At 30.9% G+C, this 20819-nt stretch overlaps 1 protein-coding gene across 1 annotated transcript in view; it reads right to left on the bottom strand.

Annotated features, from left to right (window-relative positions):
* Window positions 1–584: 584 nt before the first annotated feature.
* Window positions 585–20819, bottom strand: part of LOC143047088 (short transient receptor potential channel 7-like) — a 32078-nt gene continuing 11843 nt past the window's right edge. Inside the window, exons 4-16 of the mRNA XM_076220052.1 lie at window positions 20612–20779; window positions 17632–17893; window positions 15262–15418; window positions 14631–14755; window positions 13026–13210; window positions 11725–11843; window positions 11189–11280; window positions 8942–8977; window positions 6549–6706; window positions 5993–6202; window positions 5284–5413; window positions 3094–3240; window positions 585–1114 (exon numbers count right to left, since the gene is read on the bottom strand). Coding sequence (XP_076076167.1) covers window positions 705–1114; window positions 3094–3240; window positions 5284–5413; window positions 5993–6202; window positions 6549–6706; window positions 8942–8977; window positions 11189–11280; window positions 11725–11843; window positions 13026–13210; window positions 14631–14755; window positions 15262–15418; window positions 17632–17893; window positions 20612–20779 — 2199 coding nt within the window. The 3' untranslated portion in view covers window positions 585–704. The remainder of the gene's footprint in view (window positions 1115–3093; window positions 3241–5283; window positions 5414–5992; window positions 6203–6548; window positions 6707–8941; window positions 8978–11188; window positions 11281–11724; window positions 11844–13025; window positions 13211–14630; window positions 14756–15261; window positions 15419–17631; window positions 17894–20611; window positions 20780–20819) is intronic.

The following is a 20819-nucleotide window of genomic DNA, read 5'->3' on the forward strand; positions in this document are numbered from 1 at the left end:
AAATGAAATACTCGGAGTATTCTAAATTAAATTTGATGCAGTAACGCATATTTTTAAAGTTAAGGTATCATGTTATCATCATTGGTGTTTAAAACCAAATTTAGAAGATGAGCAATTAATTCAAAAACACACCAATATGGATGCCAAAGAAGTTCATATTACATATACAGTCATTTCGAATCAGTGACCTATGTTATGCTGCAAAACAATCATATCGATTCCTTTTTTAAGTCCGATTTTGACCACCAAATAACTGATTCGACTTTTTAAATTGTATAATAATACCCTGACCTATAATGGATTACTTTTATAAATTGTTACTTGGATGGAGAGTTGTCTCATTGGCACTCATACCACATCTTCCTATATCTAGCTTGTACAAAACAAAATATAGTACAAGCAGTTAAATCAAAGAAATGACTGTAAAGTAATAGAATTTGTAAATCTGTAAAACCTGAAATTATCTCTTCAGAAATTAATATAAAATTATGACTAGCAAAAAGCAGTAAAGAATCAATAAGAAATAAAAAAAAATCGAGTTAATTTTCAGGATACACTATTACGCATTAAGGACTTTGTCATATATATTTATTTCTAACATAGCACAAAATTTACTAAAACTGTTTTACAAATAAACAACAAAAAGAAGATAAAATTAAAAACCATATTTTAAACGCTGCCTTATTTCTAGAAGTAAGGAGTAGTTAAACCTCACTTTCTGCATCGTCTGCATGACTAGATCGCTTCTTTTGTCCTGACTTAGAATTCTGGTGTGTACTGGGAACTACGTCATTACTAGCCGGTATAGGTGCAAAACATTTGACTAAATTAACAATTTCACCTTGCATATTTCCTAAAGCTTGTATTATATTGTATAATGCTTTCTGATTTTCTGTCATTACTTTACGTAGAAATTCTACATCGTCAATAATTCTATTATTCTCTTTACTACTAGCTTGTAAATGCTGAAGTCTAACATCTAAAAGCTTCTGTGATCTTTGAATAGCGTCTAATTGAGGTATAACGAGAGTTGTCGGCCCTGATGGAACACTATTTGACACACGCCGTGTCTGTTGTCTTGCAGTTGTTTTTCTCTTCAATCCAGGTTTGCCAGCTGAAAATGATAGAATGGAATTTTTACATTATCAGAAATGAAAACCTTAGAAATCATATTGTATTACACTTATTGTGAACAATTTTTTCGAAACTATTACTTTTGACACATGTTTTATTTTTTAAGAAAAATTTCGTAAACAGTCATAAAAGATGCATTGTTTATAAAGACAAACGCTTTTGTAAATTGTCTAGTGGACCAGTGTTGTCTCACTTTGTTTTAAACATTACCACTGCGTTGATTATGGAAACAGGGCTTCCACGCTAACTGTTTTAGTTGAACTGTCGCAACTATGACACAAGTAAAAATAGTTTCAATTTTAAAGTTTAAAATTGTCTTAAAAAAATAACGCACTCGCAAGTTGTCCTTAAAAAAGGTATCTATCTTTATATGAACAAACCAAGATGCCAGTATACGTCAATGACACAGCAACCCACCTTAAACCCATTCAAACAAAATATCCAAAGGGCAGCAAACTGACATAACAAAATAAAAAGGTGTCTATCACATATAAAACATTATAAACTGTAAATCGTACCGAGTGTTTAACATTTTAAATCAATTAAACACAAACCGCCAAAGATCTGCCATCACGGAAAATTATCCAAATAAAGAAAAACATTAGATTATTCCCGAGGACACGTACTGATGAGGTTTCTGAATATGGATAGGCATATACAAATGTGGCGGAAGAAAACAAAAAGAAAATATTGTGTTTTTGCCATTGGCATAGGAGAAAAATTCACAAAAAATACCACAAAAATCGAAACAATGTCAAATCATACGATTCTCACCATTATAGCTCATACTAAAGCTTAAAGTGCTGATAAGAGATCAAACAGTCCTACATTTCTTATTCGGTGACATTAACTTTAGAGTATATTACACACAGCAACGCCAGTTTAAAACAGTACTAGATGATTTTTTTCATCCACAAGGATGGATTTTTACAACGGTAGATCCAGAACAAAATACTGATTCCCTTTATCAACTAGTCCATAGAGTCAAAATAATGGTTTAAAGTAAGGATTTAAAAGGTGGATGCGATTGACAATGTTATTTGTTTGCATATCATTCACATTAAACCTATTTGATTTTGATAATATTTCGTAAAACGTTTAAAGCAATTTAGTACATCTGTAATTCAATTGTAAATAAGAGATAACAGTATAATATTGATGTTCAAATTTTATAAATCTATTAAGAAGATACAAATCAAATAAAAAATCCAAAACTACGGGAGTCGCATGGATTTCAAAAGCCGCGAGATCGATTCCGCGTAAAAATAAAGCGTCGTTTAAAACCAGTCATGCCAATTCACACTAAGTTATAATATCACAATTCAGATCATGACATAAAATGTTATTTTTTTCAGTATTTCAAGATCTTAGACACGAAACCTGTTAACATTGATTTGAGACACAGATACATCGTATCTTTCAACCCTGTTAATGATTTCCGTATTGTTTAAATGAATACGTATCTTTAAAGTTGATTATTATTTTTGTTTTGATAAGTCCATGCATCGGAATCACATTTTCTTGATTTACCTTCATCAGGATATTTGAGAGTCATTACAGTAAAATATGCGAAGAGACGTATTAAAGTTCTTGATAAAAAAAAATATAAAAAGAATAGTCAAATTCATCTTTTGTCTAATATGCTCGAGATATTTGTATCTTAGTTTTAGGTATTTATACGGCATATGACGTACAGATGTTGTGTTACTGCTGGGAAATGGAAGATTGACAGTTGGAAAGTTGAAATCATCACATTTATCTTTGTTGTCGCTTACCCTGTGAAACATTGGTCCCGATCCTATTAGAGTTTTTCGATTCTTTCAGATTTCGTTTTTTATATTTGTATTTTAAAGAATGTCTTACACACGCTTCCACTTTTAATTTCAGAATGACGAAACTTTTAAAACAAATTCAGAAAATTGGATCTACGGTCTTAGTTGTATAATACATCATACGTACATCTTTGATTACATGATATTTCATCCTCTTCTTCGTGTATTGGAGGTGTAGCATAAGGAATTCTATTAGGTGTATCTGGAACTGGAGGTGGTGCGTCGTTTGTGTCCACAATTTCTACTTCCTCCGTTCTTAAGGCTGGTACATTCACTACAAAAATTAATTAAGAAAATCTATCTAAAGATCTATTTTGAATATCCTTTTTATTTTATTTTCTAACAAAGAATGATTTAGCATGAGGTATTCAACATATTGATATAGACCCGACTATTTAACGAACACAAGCCATGTAAAGTGTAAATAGGGATTGTAGCATTTCGTGGTTATGTATGATGCCAATTTTTTGACCCAGTGAATCATTCATAGACCAAATTTAAATTTTATGGCACTAATGGTATCAATAAACAGTTGAATAACATTTTTACATGTTAAATATATGCATATATAAATATCTGCGGTTTTAATTTTGTTTTCGTGTTTATTTTCTTTATTCTATATTTTGTCATTTGTATATCATTAAGAATTAATAATAATCATTGTAATAAATTGTTTGTAATTATACTGCTCTTTAAGGGCGTCCTTGATTGACAATAAAACTATTGTATTGAATTGTATTGTATGTAGTTAGTGTCTATACTGCGCTTTCATGAAACAAAGCAATTTAGCTTGTTTTCTCTCACACTGTTTTTCTGTTAAAAACAAAATATTTATGTCACCCGATCGACAATGTCGGGTGACATATTGCTTTTCCTCTGTTTCTTTTTCTGTATTATTATTATTATTATACTTCCACCTAATTTTGTCCGCCCGCTTTCTCAGAATCCGAATGATGATGCACTATAACAAGGAACCCTGACTCCCCAGAGTCTGTGCAACTTTGGAACTAAAAAATGGCTGCCATCACCATGGAAACGGAAAAATGGTGAAAAAAATATAATTTTGGAGTTCCTTGAATTATTTGAGAATGCTTAAGCTTAAAATCTTTAGATTTTAATACAATGTAGGTGCCCACTATATACTGGTTTTGGATGATTTTGGCACATTTTGGAACTGCTATGTTGCCATGGAAACTACACCAAAAATTTCAAAAATATGGAAATGCTCCATTTTTTTTGAAACTTTAGCATAACGATGAGCAACTTTGGTAGATGTGGAATTTGGCGTTGGAAATTTCCAAAATGTCTGCCGTTTCCATGGAAACAATGCAAAAAGGTCAAAATGCTCCAAAAACTTCCGGGTTTGGTGAATAACTTTGGTATGCTTGAACTTAAAATCATTAAATTTTTATGCAATATAGTTGTCCACTATATACAGGTTTTGAATGATTTTGATAATCATTGGAACTACTATGATACCATGGATACAGGAGCAAAAATTTCAGAATGCTTCAAAATTGATGAAACTTGATATGATTGTTAACTGTCAAGTCTAGATATGACTTTTGAAGTTGGAATTTCCAAAATGGCCACGGTTGCCATGGAAACTGCAAAAATGTCAAAAATTCTCAAAATGGTTTTAACTTAATGAAATTTGATATTATTGGTAACTGACAAGTTAAGATGAGACTTTTGACTTTGAAATTTTCAAAATGGCTGCTGTTGCCATGGAAACGGTATAAATGTGAAATACTTTAAAATGCTCTGAATATACTGAAAATTTACAAAAAGATGAACAGCCATGCATATTTGTGCATTTACTGTTAAACAAGTTTGAAATGGCTGCCGCTTAGTGGCAATAGGGGGAAGGGTGACATCCGCTATTGCTTGCAATGGCAATTCTAGTCAGTTTTGTTGTTTTGGGTTTAAGAAAAAATATTTTCGTAATTTCTTTTCTCATTATAAAGTAAGTGTAATTTCCTTTTTTTTTATATATAAAATCACCCAAGTGTTTGTTCAAACGACTTCTGATTTCAACTTATAAGTTTTGTTTCTGGAATAACGGATTCAGACACAAATTGATATGTTTCTTTACATATGAATGTCTAAAACTGCATTAAATAGTATCATATTTTGTTTTGGTTGTCCGTCACTTTTGTTTTTGCTTGATTGAATTATTTGAGAATTAACATTTTTCAAATTTGTTAGTGTTCGCTTACTCCAGTTTACTATTACCACATTAAAAACATTTAATTTTGATTATGCACTAAGAACACTTTTGCATCATAATATGAAGCAATAACTGATTTAAATTTACCCATTTCTTTTTCATCTCTAGCACGTTCCAGCTTAAACAAATACCGCTTGACTAATCTCTGCATGATTTCTGTATATGTTGTTTCTTCTGTTTTTAATTCCAAAGTTTTACAAACAATTTCTCTACGTCTCTGAAGTTAAAAGTCAAAACAAATTAACATAGTTAACTTAGAGATTGACAATAATAACCTATAGTTCATTCAATTCCCTTTCATTTTTATTTTTTTTGCCAAATCCACAGTCAATCATAAATAGCAAATTTGGTTAAAGTATTGAATTCTCATTTCTACTGTTTTTCGTTTGAAATAAAGTTTTTACAAAATTCTTTTGGTAAATGAAAAAAAATCCCACTAAGAAGATTTTTATTGACATTCTTGACAGCTGTTTGTCCTGGGTCCATCTCTGGAGGAAGTAGTATCCCACTAGAGAGATGTTTACACGGCGCCACGTGCTTGCTATGTAGCGCCTGTGAAACACCTTTCTAGTAAAATACCAATCAGTTTTCAGATCTGTTGCTCTTTTCCACACACTTATCACATTTTCCTGAAATAGAACTATAGAAAAACTTATTTTGTTCGATCGATCTGAATTGCACCACATGTTGCTTTTGATTTCAAGATATTGTCAAACAAATTTTTGATAGTTTTGTTCTATATAAAAAAAACTCAAAATATCTTATTCATCAAATTTGTTAGTTAATAGATACTTACCTTTATAAATGTTTTCTTTCTAGCTCTTTGGTAATCAAGCCAGTCTCCATTAGCTTTCCTAGAGAATAGGAATCTGAATGACCGCCATATATAGTATATAGACTTTGGTGTTGGTATCATGTTAAAAGGAACAGGCAGTGTACTTCCATCATCCATATAATTCATCCACAGTTTTGTTCTTGCAAACTTCCATTCGACATCACAGTCAGTCTGCCCATAAAAAGAATACAAGGATGATGTTTCGGAGAATTCAATGCATTACGTGGTATTGTTTTTTATTAGTTTTATTCTACTTGTGTTTCCGGTTTTACCAGTATTTCAGATATTATAAGTGCTTTATTTATAGATTTGATATGTAAGTCATATGAATGAGTGCAGATGTAGAGAATACACCAAAGAGACAAAATGCAAAAACAAACAAAAACGTCAATAAAATATGTAAAAGTATCAGCATCTTTCTATTATATTAAGAATATTTTGTTCAAAGGGAGATAATTCGATCTAAACACATAGGAAATTCGTACTGTCTTTATTTTGTACTTAAATTTACATATACCTGTATATCTTCAAAAGAATGACTCATCATAGCTATCAACATGTTTATAAGAACGATAATGATAACCACGTGATAAATTCCAAATAAGTATGTTCCCACTCCTTCCACGATGGATGTGCTACTCTCCATCACATTGTTCGGATCTTTAGCAGTGAACACTAAAACAAATACTTAATTTTAGTCGGTATAGACGCAATTATATATCATGTATAATGAAAATTTGTTAGTATTCAACATAGATTTTTTATTTTGCAATTATTTGTTTCGTCTCAGTTTCCTAGTATTCATGCACTACTTTGAACAGTGTTATACCCAAATGTATATATAACTAGCCTGCAGAAAAGAATTGGTTTTAAGTAGCAATTTCTAGCTGCTATAAGTAGTTACAACTCTGTATTCTTAAATCACAGAAGCATTATGCAATTAACTTTAAGGTTCATCCTCATAGCTTTTTTTCATTTTCTTAGTTGAAAAGAAACTATAAGCCAACTTTCATAATATTTCACTAAAACATATATGCAATTGTCTACAACAGTTACGATACAGGACTATGAAATAAAATCAACAATGCCGAATTCTGTGCAAACATTATCAGAGATCAAATTACAGTTTATAATGGACATTAAAGAATATTCTTTCTCTATAATCTGAAAATGGATATAATGAAGATGAAGTTAAATTGATAGCTACAATTGATTGGAAACTGCCTTATTATTATTATTCATCACAGAATACTTGAAACAGGATCCATCTACCTCATGCAAAACGGACTATACATGTCATATGAAGTGCTCGTGAAGTTAAAAATAAAGATGTCGGTGCGAATGTATTCGAGTGAGTTTGACTTCCATACTTTATTATGAAAGGAAAAAAAGTTACAAAAACATGCAACAGAAAGATGCTAAAAGATAGATAAATTAGAAAACAAATCATCATTTCTAACATAAGAACAAATTACAATATATCGCATATGCAATTGGTAGGGAATAATACATTTTATATGCTCTATGCGTATATTCATCCTTGAAGAGTGTATATGCTTAAATGACTGATCAAACTTATAAAGCTTTAATATTCTCAGAAAATAAATGTTTCACACCAAAGCATGGCAAAATTGGGACAACAAGTGGTACCTGAGTAATTTGACACGCCACTGGAGCAGAGTATTTTGTTACGATCACTGTCAACAACCATACAACGCCTGACTGGAGAGAGTAAAGCAAGAAATACAGTTAAACAGTGCATGCATGGTATTAGAGTAGTTATAGAAGTATACAGAGGATTTGTAGGAATAAAATTGGTTACAGGATAAGTGTATTTGTGGTTTTTTTTTGTTAGACACTATTTTCCTGGTTGAAAATAACAAATGTTGCTAGTTCGAGGCACATTTTTGATTAACTTGAATAGTCACATTATTCTAAGGTGTCCACTTTGCTTGGGGGAGTTGGATCCTTTGTTTAATTTGAATTCTTCAACCAGGTAATTTAAAACAAAATTTCCATATAAACCATTTTAGTTCATTCGAAATAAATATTCAACTGGTGGTATCCTCGTAGGAACTAAACAGCAAGATAAACATCAGTATGTAATTAAGAAATGTAAGCATATCAGAATAAAGCAGCGATATTCTGCTAAAAGACAATTTTGTAAATATTTCTTATTATTTTATTCTTATGTATTAACTCAATTCCTACTGCTTTAATGACATTTGATGTCTGTGTATCCGGTATTTTAATAGTATTTTAATGGTTTAAAAGTGAGATAATTTATGAATTCAAAATTATTTACTATTTGAAAGTATGAAGTGTAACGAAAAAAGATACGAGTACATCTATGATATTTTTTCTGTCAATGATATATTAGATTCATGCAAAGTATGGTCACTAAATTTATACACTTGTATGTTTATCTCGTAAATATGACGATTAAAAGCACACACGACTTTCCTTTCCGCGACAAACTGTGTATAGGCAAAATATCTGTTCGGGAATACTGCTTTCGCGAGTCGAATAAACAACAAGTTATGTATTCCGTATAATTATACAGGTATGTCCTCCGTGAAAAATTAAATAATTAATTAATATTATTTTTGGTAAAATCAGGAAAAGATTATGTTCACTTTATTCAACCCTCAGCGAATATACTCTTCAAAACAATTTAATTTATTTGATCCTACTTTTATTTTAGTTATTTTGTAATCGGTAGTTCTAAATAAAAGACATTGCAGCAAAGTACAAAAGTTTTCTTTTATTTATTTCTTTCCCAATGATTAATGTGCAATATGTAGAAATGTTTTAATATTCATAAGAAAAGAACGTGCAGTTAGTGGGTACATTAAAATATAAATACATATTTAGTGCCACACAAGTTCTTGTCTTTATAAATGTCATTACCTTTACGCCAAAACCGATTAGGATTACTAATTGAACCTGAAAAATGTCAAACATCCTTTATGCTTCTCCCAACTTTGACAGTATCAAATATTCAATCGCAATAACCAATCGCTCTTGATAAAATACTACGTATATAAATATATATACTAACACCACCTTGTTCGAAAGTCACACATTTTCCGGTAGATTTTCGAAAATAGTCCCATGAAAATTATTGTCCTTACTAAAACTGTTTTTGAACTGGCCATGCCAACGTTATATGTATTGGAACGATACTTTACGAAATATTTTGAATTGTTAAGTTATTCCTTATAAAGAAGATTAGGGAAAATGTCGATATTAGGTACCAGGATTATAATTTAGTACGCCAAACGCGCGTTTCGTCTACATAAGACTCATCATTGACGCTCATATCAAAATATTTATAAAGCCAAAAAAGTACAAAGTTGTAAAGTTACCAAATCTGATTGGAATCTAACTTTCCTTTTGGCATTTTGCCTAACAACAAACGACAAAATACGAAAAAAAATAAGTACATTTTCTTGATTTTCTTTGTTTTGGGAGTTGGAAAAGTATACGCAAAGCACAATCAAAAATGAATATTTTGTAGAATGATATTATATCTTCCATATATGGATTGGAAATAGATTCACATAATCATTGTTCTATAACTTTGAAATACGTGCTTACAGTATTTTCAGAAATCTTGTTTAACCAAACATTATCATTGTACCACGTTAGGAATATTACAGTGTTTTTTCGTTGATTTAAAACGTTTGAGTTTGTCAGTTTTTATGTACTTCCCCTTTTGTAATATACCTTTCAGTTAGGTATTTTTTAATCTTCGTTATTCTTTTTTTTATATATTAATGAACCACATTACTTTCAGTTTGTAAGTATTCTAATATAATAGATTAAACTAGAGGCTCTAAAGAGCATGTGTCGCTCACCTTGGTCTATGTGAATATTAAACAAAGGACACAGATGGATTCCTGACAAAATTGTGTTTTGGTGATGGTGATGTGTTTATAGATCTTACTTTACTAAACATTCTTGCTGCTTACAATTATCTCTATCTATAATGCACTTGGGCCAGTAGTTTCAGTGGAAAATGTTAGTGAAAATTTACAAATTTTATGAAAATTGTTAAAAATTGACTATAAAGGGCGATTACTCCTTAGGGAGTCAATTGACCATTTTGGTCATGTTGACTTATTTTTAGGTCTTACTTTGTTGTACATTAATGCTGTTTACAGTCTATCTTTATCTATAATAATATTCAAAATTTCCTTACAATTACCAATTCATGGGCAGCAACCGAACAACTGGTTATCTAATTCATCTGAATATTCCAGGGCAGATAGATGTTGACCTGATAAACATTTCACCTGTCAGATTAGCTCTAAATGCTTTGGTTTTTGAGTTATCAGCCAAAAACTGCATTTTACCCTTATGTTCTATTTTTAGCCATTACGCCATCTTGATTGGCTGGCCGAGTCACGGGAGACTTTTATAAACTAAATACCCCAATTATGATTGTGGCCAAGTTTAATTTAATTTGGTCCAGTAGTTTTAGAGGAAAAGATTTTTATTAAAGTTAACGACGACGGACGACGGACGACGGACGCCAAGTGATAAGAAAAGCTCAATTGGCCCTGCGGGCCAGGTGAGCTAAAAAATGAACAAGAACTATTTAAGTTTTGCCATGGACAACAAATTAGCAAAATGACTAACAAACTTGATATGACCACCAAATGACAAATTTACCGACGTAAGACACGCTCGACCTTAAGTAATAGTTTTGAGACATCAACTCTACCATATTATATTTAGAAATTTTATTTAATATCAGAAGATTATAATTTAGTTGTTTCAAAGCAATAAACTATACAAAAGTTGATTGTCTGGAACAAGAATTTTCCAATCTTTTAAAGAACATTGCGATATGTTACTGTTCGCCGGTCGACATCGGCGTTAAACAAAACAAGGAATAGTATGTTAATTGGTTTCTTGTTCGCTAAAGAAAGGATTTAAGTAATGAAAGAGATCACTGGATTTGAAATTGTCTTGTAATGGTATGTTAAATAAAGAGTTTGTTCAGAAACATGTCAGAAAAAACAATACTTGTGTTAAAATATATAGAAGATAAACTAAACACAAAATCCAAAGCAGGTCCTCCGTATTTTTTTAGCCAGGGAATAAGTGTCTAGGATTTAGGATTTGAAAAACTATTTAAACAATACATACCACCGTCAGGACCAGGATGTTTAACACTGATATCGTTGATACTGACTTGTCCAAACATTGACCAGAACAAACTATAAAATGTCTGCTTTAATCTGTAACATAAAACATACAAATATAAGGAATCTTGATGTTTATAATTTATTCCAAAAGTTTAGTTATTTTTTTTCATTTTTGACAAGAAACTTAATGTTAAGTAAGAGACCGATTATACAGAAGATACATTAAAAACTCATTATTGGAGATTAATGGATAATGGATAAATTCAATAGAAGATCTGCCATCAACACCAATTTTAAACGGATGTCATTGCAACACTTATATCGAAAAAAAAACTTTTCTTAAAATGTTGTTCTTGACAAATACAGGAAACAGAATATAATATCAGGGTTCATCTTTCAGTGCTAAACAATCTCTTTCGTTTATCATATACATGTAACATTCCTGATAGTAAATATATAATCATATGATACCTAATAGCTGCTCATTAAATTATGTTTAGAAACCAACAGTGAATAAAATATGTAAGTTGACATTACCCCTGGAATGCTTCAGCAGCATGTACATATGCAGTCTGATCGCCCATCACCATCTTAATTCTTTGAGCGCCGTAATACCAATACAAGTTATGTAGACCTACCATAAAGGCAAATAGTACCTACAATTCAAATAGGCAATATGAAAACAGATTACAATACAATCAGAAGGGAAATTAATAATTATGTCTGGACTATTATATGAGGTTTACGACAATAGTAAATATTACTATATTAAATATAGGGTATAATTTTTACAAGCATTCATATATAAACAAAACTCATCATAGATACCAGGGCTGTGCTCCGAACTCGACTTTTGTCTGCAACAGACTTATCAATGACACTCAAACTAAGAAAGTTAAAAAAAAAAACAAATTAAAATACTGAGTTGAAGAGCATTGAGGACATTAAAAAATACTAGATAGAAAGCAGTATACAATTTCAATAAAGTACAAACAATTATACTCACGACGAAAATTTCAAAAGTGCTTATATCATATGAAATCTTATATCATTTAAACAAAATATCTTCGAACTGACTAGTCTGTACTTGAATGAATACATACTTGATCATCGGGAATAATTTTATCGATAATCATAATCAATTAGAATAAACAAGATCATTTTCTCAAATCCATAATATACGTTTTATATACAATATAAGCCGTTAGTCGTTAACCGACAAACCGGACATTCTTCTGTAAATTTTGTTTTGTAGTGTGGGTTACGTCTCATTTACTATTGATGCGTAGTAATTATTTCCGGTTTTTTTATTATACGTCTAAACTTATCCAATTTGATATGACAATTAGCAGAAATTTCAAAATTTTAAAATCAGGTAAATGGCAAAAAAAAAAAACGCCATTTAAACTATAAAAATATACAATATCATGTTTAAATATGTTTATATTTCACGAACATTTTGCCAAACATATTGTTAATTGAGTCTTGCAGAGATGTTTATTGTGTTATCTGTGATTTCTATAGAAATAAACTACTTTTAACAACCTTTAAATAATCAAAGTTATGATATAAAACCGATATTTTTGTAAATATTAGTATCACCAGTACATTATTCTTGTTTTCAGTAAGTGTATCAGAAGGGAATGGAATGGACAACTTCGTACTGTCAGAGTAGTTAGCGCAAAGACATATTACTCATCATTTCTGAAATATTTTACAACTTTTAAAAGAGACACTAAAATGACTTAAATAACAAACAAAATGATCTCGACATTTAGTTAGCGTTTATATACTACATATTATGTTCTGTGTCCTCCTCCTAAAGGTTATAAACATACCAATGTAAATAGCACCATAAAACGAGTAATATCACCAATCATGCGTCCTAGTGATATCTGTAAAGGACCTAACACTTCAAAAGCAGGCATCAGAAATGTTGTTCTAGCAAAACTAATCACATTTGCGATAGCAAATAACACATCTGAAACGATTTCAGGGTCGTCTGCCTTCCAATGAAATCTGGCTGAAAAAGATATTAGTTTTCTTTAAAAAGAATATATTGCATTTTACTGAACTGTTTCAGTGTTATTAAAATTTTACATAAAGAAAAACAGATTACTAACTGTTTTCATGCTTTCATGGGTTACTGCAAATTTATTACGCTTCCTATATCAATATAGCAACAGGAGAAAGCTTAATTACATATGTAATTAATTTAGCTTTGAATTGTCGGTCCTGAAAACTCCTATGAATGACCTAATATTCAATACGCAGAAGGTTAATTCAAAGATTTTGCTGAACTTCGGTCAACCTTAGTTCATATTTTTCATCTTTAGGTTTTCGGTCTCCCGCATTATTGTATCGATTCTGGAACAATGAGAATTCATTACAGGTCTTCAGAGTATAATATTTGACTGACAAGATATTTCTAATGTACAAGATCATAGAGCACCTTTGAGTCAATTTATTGTCTAAGCTGATGTTTCTTTAAATGATATAACAATGAAGAAAACTTTTGATTTTCTCAAGCCGATTGTGTTATCTTTCGTAGTATTGAACACATAAAAGTTACATTATAGTTGTTTTCAATATTCATTTCTACACTGTAGGAAGAATAAACGTGTTTTTTTTTAAACTTCTACAATAATATTTGTATATGTTTAACTGCCTTCTACTTTCATGACAGTTATCATTTGACAACCATTTCCATATGGCTGTTCTGTTTATTCTGAGTTTTATTTTAATATTTAATTTCTTTTAATGTTGTGAACTATATTAACAGCAAAAAGCTTATATGCAAAATCTGCAATGCAACTTTAAAGTCACCTAAAAGGGTTTTTTTTTCAATGGCGTTCAAATTCAAAGGTCATAGTTGTGTTTATTCATTTTAATAACTTATCATTCTCAATAAACTTCCATCATAAGAAAACTGAAAACTAAGGCATGTGTGTATATACTAAATTGCATGCATATATATATGTGTGTATATGCAATTCGTTTGAGATCTATTGACCAGTCAATATTCCTTCTGAAAGAAAAATAAAGTTTGTTACTATTGTTCTATAGACTATACTCAGTTTGGTAAACGAATTCATCGGTGTTGGTTTCATCGAGTTATGGAGAGATGGTATATTTGAAAGAAAATAAATGTGGGTTTTTTTTTCTTTGGAAGCTCACGTTTTTTAAGAATTCACCATACTGGGTTTGTACCCCTAGGAACATTATTATAATTTATTTTCAGTTCGCCATGAATTAATTGCGAATAGTTACGATAAATATGTGTCCGTCACTAAAATAGTGATCATCTATTGTTGATGATGTTGTATCGAAAATGATTCAACGATCAATCACAGTTTATCTGATTCGATAACGCACACTTAATAAAAGAATGTAAAAACATTTTGACAAAGATTAAACTCAAACTCATATAATTGTATACTCACAAGCTTCCATAAAATAATTTTGTGGTGAGTATCGAGGATTTTTTATCTCCGCCAAAAGTAAATCAAAATATGTGTAGTTGTCCTGCCGTAGAAGGTCGTTCGCACGTTGTGCGCCATTGAATTCCCTTTAAATTTAAAATGGAAATGATAAAACAAAAAAACATCTGACGTACGTGTTTCATAAAATTCGCGGTAGCATGAAGATTATGATTAAATCAGGAAATTTGTGATATAGAATTTAAAAGTGTATATGGCGGGAAAAATGTTCATATTGCGCCTACAATTCGTTGTTTATCTCATTGTTACTAAATTCTATAGTATGAAATATATAAACGGAGATGAATCCATGTTGCACTCAATCTACGACATATAATTGCTTAAAAATGTAGATGAATAAGATTGATAACTCATTGTGTGTGATGACCAAGTATAACGCAAGCTCATACAAAACAGGCCATTCGTTTCAGGGGTTTGAGCTTTTGATTTTGCCATTTGATAAGGTACTTTCCATTTTGAATATTCCTCTGAGTTCAGTATTTTTGTGATTTTACCTTTTACATTACAAAGGCGATATAAGAAAGATAGTGTGTTTATATTTGCTCAAAAATGTAATTACTTATTTCAAACATACCTGTCAGCATTAGAGACCATGATTTCTGTATAAAATCTTAACACATACGATGCAAGATACATTGATATTACACTAAAGTCCATAAAATTATAATAATCTGTGAGATATGAGTGAGCGCCTGTACAATAGAGTTGTTTACACTCTATCCACAAAAGACCTAAAAATTAAATAGAACAACTTTGTATTGTTTAATTTGAAATCAACTGAAAAAGAGTCATCTCAAATAATTTGTACATTTTACAAATACGTACAGTAAAAGGAAAATTTTTGCAGGTGACAATTTTTGTTCTTTGTACTTCCGTTATATTTTACTATGAATTGATCACAGTCTTTTTAAAATTTTACTTTTTTGAAACCGAGGAACAAGAGGTTAATTCACATGCCGTAATTGATGCATGTATCTACTGGTTAATTCACCAATTGCAATTCCAATTACATTGAAATAAGAAAATATAGTTAGACTCATAAACAGATAAGACTACAAAAATGTCGAAACGACTTGATTAAAGAGCAGTCAAAACCCAAACCAACTAAAACAAGGTTAGTGTTGTAATAAACTAAGCATTAGAACAGTATTTGATATTGTTCGGTTTTACTTTTAAGTCACTGGATGGTCAAAGCTATTTTACTAGGGATGTCAAAAGATCTGAAATTTAATACTCGGATACTCGGTCATGATACTCGAGTACTCGCGAGTACTCGGAAGAAGCTTAAATGTTTATTGAAAAGTTCAGATTTTAGGTGGGATGCAGTATTTTTGTTAATACCTTTCATAAACATGTTAACGAAAGACAAACGTAGAACTACAAACATAGCATGATGCTGTTTTGTTTGTGTAAATTAAACAATGAATTACCGACTGCCGTTTCTATAAATAACCTATAATCATAACAGCAATAATTGTTTGTGTTCGTGTTCATGAACCTAATTCCAAACAAAAATCAAAAATATTTACATATAAAGTCCGACAAAGTAGACATGTTTGTATCGTCTGTTCCTTGGGAGTTCGTATTTTTTTATAATACGACTTGTCCATTTATTGTCAACAACAATATTAGACTTCAGTTACTTTTGCTTATTCGTGTTGTTCAGTCTTACTTTTTCTGTGGGTTTTTTTGGCGCTATCGTTTGTCTGATCTTTTTTTTTTTGCCATGCCGTTGTCAGTTTATTTTCGACTTTTGGGTTTGAATGTCCCTCTCACCTATACCTTTAAATTGTAAATAAAACAATTCAGGTTCAGTTTCAAATACAGAGTAATTAAATTAATTTAAATATACATCTCATACCAATTACGTTTACATAGAAGTCTTGATTAACAAACAAAGGTAATTTTTTACGGCTTGTGATGAGTTAATTATTAATCCATGAAAGTGTTGATCATCCGTGTACAAACACTGTTAAAAATGTCTCTAATTAGTTGTGTAGGGTTCAACGCAGGTCATTTTGTTCTTGTTTAGAAATATGATCTGGTCAACAATTTCAGACGAAAGACTGTTTGACTTTCTTTTTTTGTTACAATAAATGCATATGAAAAAAAATCCCTCGGAAGGAAAGGACGTTGCTGGTACTACTATAACAGAAAGTAGCCTCAATATATTATATTTATGTTGTTAATTGATTTTATTTAAGTATTACAAATGGGTTATTTCAAAAGAACTAAAGTGAGTGGGAATGTGAAGAAAAATATCTCAAGATGTATAACAGTCAAACGAGTATCCGAGTACTAAAACTGTACTCGAGTACTCGGCCTTTCGATCGAGTATCCGAGTACTCGAGTACTCGTTGCCATCCCTATATTTTACTATGTAAATTCATAGAAACTGTATCGTATAAGAAGTATTTTCATTTGTAAAGTAATAAATGCCAATACATGAGAAAAATGCCAACTAAAATCTAAGGACAAGTAATTTTACAGTTTATGGCTTTTTTTTTGGTTAAGCTCGTTATATTTCATTGAAACCAAAATAAATATATTAGTTTTTGAAATTACATGTATAATTGTACAGTGCTATTTCCCTTTTCTCTGTAAACTAGTTTCGATCAACTCGTTTGATGTCTAGAGGAAAAATAAATGAATTGATGTCCATTCTATACATTTCAAATAAAAAATTACTCAAGATAATGGAAAACTCACCGAATACCCAAAAGACTATACAAAACTGTACACGAGTCAAAACTCACCTAATATCCAAAAGACTATACAAAACCGTACACGAGTTAGAACTCTCCTTATACCCAAAAGACTATACAAAACTGTACACAAGTTAAAACTCACCTAATATTCAAAAGACTATACAAAACTGTACACGAGTTAAAACTGACCTAATATCCAAAAGAATATACAAAACTGTACACGAGTTAAAACTCACCTAATATCCAAAAGACTATACAAAACTGTACACGAGTTAGCAATGTATTTGCAGGTCTTAACGTCTCCTTTAATAAACTATTTATTTTCTCGTCTTTTGAAAGGTGTATAAAGGCGGGATCTGTAAACTCCTTCGTTGAGGTGATTGAAATTCCACTCTCTGCAAGTCTGAAAGTGGCAGCAGCTAGCAGAATGAGGAAACACACATGAGATGTGGTATGAGTTATAAACTTTGTTACTGGACAACGCATCACAGCTCCAAGCTGTAAATGAATAAGGTACAAAATTAAGGAAGGCATCATATGTATAGCAGAATGAGGAAACACACATGAGATGTGGTATGAGTTATAAACTTTGTTACTGGACAACGCATCACAGCTCCAAGCTGTAAATGAATAAGGTACAAAATTAAGGAAGGCATCATATTTATAGCTAGAAATGAAATTTAACCTAAGGATTGAAAATATTATCTTTTCTATCTGCTTAACACATTAAAACGTCTAGTAATTAACGAAGAGAGAGAGAGTGTGTAACAAATGTTCTATGACTATGTGCCACAGTATAAAACATTAAGTAAAAGTTGTTTGAGTAATGCGGTAATGAATAAAAAGAATTATCACAATTCAATTCAATTCAATATTTTATTAACGTCTTCTCTTATGTATAAAATTACACAATACATTTATGAAATATACATTTTGTATACATAAGCCAATGTGTACAGCTTTATGAGAGACGATAATCAAGAAAAACAATATGTATGTACATAATGAATATCAAACATGAATGGTAAAGTTAACTAACTTAATTATCCAATTATTATTTACAATATAAAACTTCTCGGAGTCTTTTCAGAATAACATTACGGGTTTTGGCACATACTTGGTAAAATACAACTGAACTATGTTCAATGATTTAAACGGAATTTCAAAGTGAATTATGCCTTCCTTTGTTGGTGTCATTTTTTAAAAACAACATCCTTGTTTAATATTATTAGTTAGACCGGTTCAACTTGTAAAGGAAGGGCGAATGATACCAAAGGAGAGTCAAACATTTTTCTGTTATCTCGCGTCCTTTGCTTTTAATGCATCATCTCATCACGTTTTACTTACCATTAGCAAAGTTTTCCACGTGTTCAGCTAGAACTGCTAACACTTAATTAATTCCGTTTATTGCTTTGTATAACTGGAGTTCGTATTGCTTTTGTTTTTTGTGTTGTTTTGTTTTCCTTTTCCTTCTGTACTTCTACTTTAAAACTTTAAATGTTTTTACTTTTGGTGACCGCCTTGTCCATACATTGTCTTGTTTAGGTTTTGGACTATTCAAATAAACCGCTGGTTAATTAATTTGGCAATTTCTAGGGGTTAGATAATAAGCTAGTTTGATGCCACATTATATGGCATGACTCATCTAATCCTGGTATCTATGATGAGTTTACTCACATATTTTACTAGGAGTAACATGTATGGTGTGCGGTTTATGTTGCTCAACATTTAGTTTTCTTTGTTTTGTTTTTATTAACTGATGAAAGAATTTGAATAAACGTTTTCACTAGACAATTACTATGTATATAAGATAATAAGCTAATGTAAACATAGTATGCTTATATTTTTTACAATCAATAAACCTGCAAACATTAAGTTCCTATTGATAGAAAGGATAAAGGGTTATATTATACAATTGGTCATAGTAACGTTAAATTTTTCATCCAATGAAGAGTTCATTTCTTGACATTTTCTTCTTAAATGGGAAAATCTCCTGCTTATTTACAAGTAACGATCATTTTGAAATGTAGTAATCAATTCTTGTTTGATGTATAGATGTCAAAATATAACAATTTTATAATTCAGGAGAATCGGTTGATTGATTAATCCCGTGGTACCATGGAAATGTTACAGAACAAAGTCAATGCTCTGACAGAATGTTTTCCGTGAAAATTAACAGTGATTGTTCACAAATCAATTATCTTGTGATGAATTAGGTACAGCATCTATCCTTCAAAGTGTCGTTAATCAAAGTCTATCTGGCATTTATCATCACTTTATAGTGACCAAGAGACAGCATTAAAGCCGCTCATTTGAAAATTTCGATTCCATATATTGATATGGAATACCGATTCTTATTTTGTGTAAACAGTTTTATGAAGTGCTTTTATAGTTCAATTTATAAATTAGGTACATCATCATATATTAACATTTTATGATATCAAACGCACGTCTTGAGATGATAAAGGTGTATGTTCGTTCTAACGTTTCAAACTAATCATTTTCATTTCAGAAAAAGTTGTATGCCATAAAAAGGTGATGAATAAAATTTATATAAATTTGGAAAAAGTGAAACAACAAAACTACTGAACTCCGCGGAAAATTCAAAACGGAAAGTCCCTAATCAAATGTCAAAATAAAAAGCTTAAACACATCAAACAAATAGAATACCTTGCCAATCGAAATGTCGGATCCCTGTTATGTTACAATATAATAAACAATGATGTTTTTAATCGTTTTCAATTATTTCTAAGGTAACGTTCACCAGATCATTATTATATATTCATCGATACAATCCAAACCATTATATATTGTCAGACTTGGACTTCTCTTGAACTGAATTTTAATCTGCGTATTGTTATGCGTTTACTTTTCTACATTGGCTAGAGGTATAGGGGAGGGTTGAGATCTAATAAACATGTTTAACTCCGCCGCATTTTTGCGCCTGTCCCAAGTCAGGAGCCTCTGGCCTTTGTTAGTCTTGTATTATTTTAATTTTAGTTTCTTGTGTACAATTTGGAAATTAGCATGGCGTTCATTATCACTGAACTAGTATATATTTTTGTTTAGGGGCCAGCTGAAGGACGCCTCCGGGTGCGGGAATTTCTCGCTACATTGAAGACCTATTCGTGACTTTCTGCTGTTGTTTTTTCTATGGTCGGGTTGTTGTCTCTTTGACACACTCCCCATTTCCATTCTCACTTTTATTATACCTACCTTTGTATTTGGCGCAATGATATATGATAGTGCTATAAACGGTATCGTAGGTAGAAACAAAATCACAAAACACAACTGTTTCCACCAACTTAAAGACTGAAGAAAGCCCATTTCTGACCCGTACCATAAACTTGTCATATGCTGCTGGCAATTAGGATGAGCTACAAACTAAAACAATTTTCAAGAATTAAAAGGTTAAAAAAAAAAC

Source organism: Mytilus galloprovincialis, chromosome 9 (genome assembly GCF_965363235.1).
Source record: "Mytilus galloprovincialis chromosome 9, xbMytGall1.hap1.1, whole genome shotgun sequence".
In the NCBI taxonomy this organism is placed as follows: Eukaryota; Metazoa; Mollusca; class Bivalvia; order Mytilida; family Mytilidae; genus Mytilus; species Mytilus galloprovincialis.